Source organism: Pygoscelis adeliae, unplaced genomic scaffold, assembly GCF_000699105.1.
Source record: "Pygoscelis adeliae isolate BGI_AS28 unplaced genomic scaffold, ASM69910v1 Scaffold160, whole genome shotgun sequence".
Taxonomy (NCBI): Eukaryota; Metazoa; Chordata; class Aves; order Sphenisciformes; family Spheniscidae; genus Pygoscelis; species Pygoscelis adeliae.
This window is the reverse complement of record NW_008824035.1, coordinates 1,176,739-1,181,546: the sequence shown is the minus strand read 5'-3', so window position 1 is coordinate 1,181,546 and position 4,808 is coordinate 1,176,739. Positions and strand designations below refer to the sequence as shown.

Sequence of the window (4,808 nt, the reverse complement as noted above, 5' to 3'; positions counted from 1 at the left end):
CCATTTTCTAACAACATAATACTTGCAGGAAACTGAATTGTATTCTTGAGAATCTGTCCTTCCCATTCTTGTCACTCAGCATATTTACATGTTCTGTGAGGCAGTCCATACACTAATGATAAACTTGTCTGTTTTCATTAGCACCGTGCCCCTTGATAGTTCAGAGGATAGTGGATTGAGAGTGTTATGTAGTTCTTTGTGATAGGATAAACAAGCTCGTTATACCATTCCGCTCATAGCTTGTCGTGACACTTGGTGTACTAGATCTGCTTTACGTGCACTTGTTGAAGACTAAGGCATGTTTGGCTTTTTTTGATTATAAGGACAACAATTACCAATTAAGTTGCTGTTTCAGAGTTCCGTCTTTTATTGAGATTTCTGCAAAACTGCATATTGCTCAGCCTGAAAATGACAGCAGGATTCCAGAGTTAAATATTTACTCTTCTTCAGACTGTCAGTATGAAGTGAGTAATACAAATTTATTTCATAGCTGGTTTGCATTGCTGTATAACTTTTGTGTAATTCAGTCTTTTAAAACACGTAGCTAATTAAAATAAATACTAAGCAAATCTTAAGGTGGGCTGTTTGGCCTTTTTGTAAATGTAGTGCGTGTTACAAGTATTCTGGAACAGCTGGAGTAATATTGAAAGTTGGGCTCTCACTTCTAAGAAAAACTTTAAAGCATTTGTTTTTAAAAAGTCAGTAGTAAGCTGTTGAACATTTTAGTTATGGGTTTACTGTATTCTAATACTTAAGTTGGCTTCTTAAAAATAAAAATGTTTTGTACTTATGCTTACCATTGTATAAAATAATGAAATATTTCTTTTTGTATCAAGGTAGTTCTGAAGACATCACTTTTACAGGTTCTTGGGCAAGTAAGAAAACCTTCTAGTACTAGGTTGTTGGGGTGGTTTTTTTTGTCAGTGGCATCTATAGAAGTTTTCCCTTCCTCCCTTCCCTACTATGGCACTTCAAATTCCTTCTTGATGCCGAGAGGAACACTATTCAATGATCATTTAAAACCTTGTCACTTGGCAAGGCATCCCATCTGGATAAATGTCAGGCCTCAGTTTTCAGAGGAGTAGAAAAGCACTCTAGCTCTAAAGAGCTAATGTAGATGTTTGATATTTGGCTTTGTGGTTAGCCGAATATCTGTAAGGGGATGACACTGTAGGTCAGTTTCACATTCTTGCCTGATGAGTCAGTAGTGTTAAAACTTTTAGAATACATTTGGCATCAACTAAAAGTTAGGAAGAAAAGTCTATGTAGATCCATATGCTCCTTCTCAACAAATTTTCTTTGGTTATCAATGAAGAATACATTTTGACATGGGTATCAGTAAAAATAGACTAGCCATCTGCAGTTTTCTGATTCTACAAAGTAGTTTGCAAGCACCTAAGTGTAGTGCTGGAATATTACTGGCAAGTTTCTCTATTTGAATGTATGCGTTTATATCAAGGATTTTTCATTTTGTTATCAATTTAGGAGAACTTATGTGCTATTTGTATATTAATCATGACTCGGGACAGTGGAAGCCAATTAAAACATACATGAAATTGCTTCCAAAAATTCTTTGCCCAAAAGCATGTATAACTATATGCAGGTTTTGCTTGGAAAGTGGCCTTTTACTTTTAATTTTTTAATTTATTTTATTGAAACACCATTAACATGTTACTGTATTCTTTTAATATTTGTCTTGACTGGAAAAAAGCATTCATTTATAATTTGGTCATTTATCAAAACATGTTTGCTTAGCCGTTTAAGAGATCCAAGTATTTTCCATATATAACATTAATTGCTAATGGTGGTTATCAAATTCTTATGCATCAAAATGAGAAACTGTTTGAATGTTTTTAGAAAGATTTTTCTAATCACATTATCATGCTGGCTTCATGATAATATTTTGTGTGTGTATTTTTTAAAATATATTTTTATATATATAAATTAAGTTATCCTTGTCTTTCAGATAATAAGGTTCCATGCTGGCTCTCTTCCTGTCTATATTGTTTCTAATATTCTTCTTACTTATGGAGGACAACTGAGCACATTGATATCAACAGGTAGCTTTCTAGAAATTTTTTTTTTCTGTCACAAGTATTTTTAGAGAAATTACTTATGCAGTTTACTGTTGAAAGACTAACTAGTTGTTGTGAATTTCTTATGCTAAGTATCATTGATCTGGTGCAAGTACTTGGATCTATGCTCTTCAGTTTCGGGTTTTGTTTGTTGGTAGTTCTCCAAGGTTGTGTTGTAGCAGAATATTTCTGTATTATTTTACTCTGTAGTCCCTTCTTTGCGAATGATTGGTGTGTTACACAATATTTTAGAATTAATAGAAGTCTACTTAAAAATATATGTAAAAGTTTAAAATACATTGTTAATATGCACAAAACACTTTTTCTTGCATGAAGATGAGATTTGCAGACTAACTTTTAGACATACCTTCAGACAAAATGAATTTTTATTTAAATTCAGGTGGTGTTTGTAATAAACTCTGTAATCTCTCTAGGACCTCTTGTGACATATTACCTAATATGAGTGATCCAGTGAACAAGGGCCTTGATGATGAAGTATGCTGACTTGCAGTACTGTTATAAGACATAGTTCTGTTGTTTTAAAGTAAACTTTCAAACCTTTGTCTGAATTTACTTTTCATTGTGGATCTTCTTTGTTAAAGTTCATGACAAAATAATAACTATAGATGCTTTCTGTTCTTGATTCTAGGCCAGTGTTCAGACTTTTCCCTTGAACTAGTTAGGACAGCTAAACCCTACAAAGTAGAACCTCTTATAAGCATTGTTGTGTTTCTGCAGGGGTGAGTTTGCATAACTTACTTATTTAAAGCAGTTTCCAAAACAGAAGTTTCAGTAAAACTATTGGTGGGGAGGAATATTACTTTATCTGTAGTCATTGTGAACACCTGACTGTGATTTTGTTTGAAAGGCTGTAGTAGGAGGAATAGTTGATAGATATCTTACTGTAATGGCAATTGGAAATAAGTAATACTGCTTTCATGTTTTTGGCAGGTTTAACTGGTTTAGAGAGATATGGCAATCACTGTCACTACCAGAGGTGGATGCTGCTGTACTGAGTAGTCGGGATGCATGGTTCCCCCTTGTGTCCCTGATTCTATTTCTTTTTGGGACAGGCATTGCCTACTGGAGTGGAGTATTTTTCTCTACGTCTCTGAGACTCTTCTCTTCCTTATGGTTAACTCTGATCAGGTAAAAAATAAAAAAAAATTATGCTATATAATTATGCTCTTTTAGATGACTGTGACCCTGTCAATTTTTTCTGTTTGCTTCAGTGTGAATGCTTGGGCAGATTGAATTCTGCAATATAGTTCATGCATGATTTTAGACATCTGGGTTTGTCAGTGTTAAGTACTAATGAAGTATGAGGGTTGCCTGATATTCTTTAGTCCACATCTCCAAAAGGGAACATAAATGGTTTTCTTGTTTCCTTCACCAGCTGTTACAAAGGTTTTCAGTTTGTTTTTGAGGAAAGCTTGTTGAGGAAAAGAAGGCAACTGAACTATTCCCTTTTCAGCAGCTCAAAAAATAAATGTATGTATTTAGAAAAGGGACTATAAGCATTGCAATCCATTCCTCATTTTTCATACTGGATAAACTGCATTAAAGAATACAAACAGGTTTGTAAAACAAAAACTTCTTGGACGTTCATTTCACTTTACAAGACTGATGAATTTTATAGATCATGTCTAAGAACACTGGAATGTTTTTGCTTGTACAAATGAGTATTCATATATGAAAGTGGGTTTAAAAAAAGCAAGGAAGATAAAAAGATTTTGAAAGAGTAAATTAGTAAATTGGGTAACATGCTTAGGTATTTTAATGGTTTGACTCTTCTGACACTGATAACAGTCCTCAGCTAGATGTGAGCCAACTCTTTGTCTCCAGAAAGTTGGTTGGGATGCTTTTTACTCAGGAAATATCCACTAAATGAACTCTTTCTCTTTTCATCACTAGCACTTCTGGACTTATTCTACCAAATAATAGATGTGGTGTCAGCTATTTCTTCTCAGCCATCGTGTTTATAAATTACAATGGATGCTTTGGTATTACTTTTAAGTGACGAAGTGATGAACTTCTAAGTTTCAAAACTACTGTGATGAACTTCTAAGTTTCAAAACTACTCTTACTAAATTTTTAATGGTTTTAGCTCAATTCATACTCTTTTCATTAAAGCTTTTGTTTCCTGCAAACCCTGAGAATGTCTTGGGTAGAGGCAGGAAAATAAGATTTTGTGTGCCTACCTGTAAGTCAGCTGGTTCATTTTGAAAGTATAGTGCCTTACACAGTTCTAGTACCTTACACAGTTTTTGATCTACTCCTGAATTTCTTGGGGGGGGGGGAAACAATTTGTTTTCTATAAATATCTCTAAAGTAGATAGTATTCACTTGACTCTTGCTCTGTGTTCTGAAATGATCTGATATGATCAGCAGCAAAGAATTTGTCACTGGCTGTCTGTGGAATTCTTTTTTGTTGTTAGCTAGCCTTCTTTTTGTGGTTATTTTCAGTATTTGTTGCAAAGGCTTTTAAAATTGTATTTTCCAAATAATGTTTTTTGGTTTCAATGTCTATTTTAGTACTGGAATATCCCATGAATATGCAAGAAGTACAGACTTTTTCATAGTTCTATTGCACTTCCTCCCCACCACATTCCCCTCATTGTCATAGAATCATAGAATTGTTAAGGTTGGAAAAGACCTCTAAGATCATCGAGTCCAACCATCAACCCAACACCACCATGCCCACTAAACCATGTCCCTAAGCGCCTCATCTAC

At 34.3% G+C, this 4,808-nt stretch overlaps 1 protein-coding gene across 1 annotated transcript in view; it reads left to right on the top strand.

The window, feature by feature from the left end:
- The window catches only part of PGAP1 (post-GPI attachment to proteins 1), a 52,940-nt gene that overhangs the window by 29,605 nt on the left and 18,527 nt on the right, over positions 1–4,808 (top strand). The window contains exons 18-22 of the mRNA XM_009332800.1: positions 356–464; positions 837–875; positions 1,967–2,060; positions 2,725–2,815; positions 3,027–3,224. Coding sequence (XP_009331075.1) covers positions 356–464; positions 837–875; positions 1,967–2,060; positions 2,725–2,815; positions 3,027–3,224 — 531 coding nt within the window. The remainder of the gene's footprint in view (positions 1–355; positions 465–836; positions 876–1,966; positions 2,061–2,724; positions 2,816–3,026; positions 3,225–4,808) is intronic.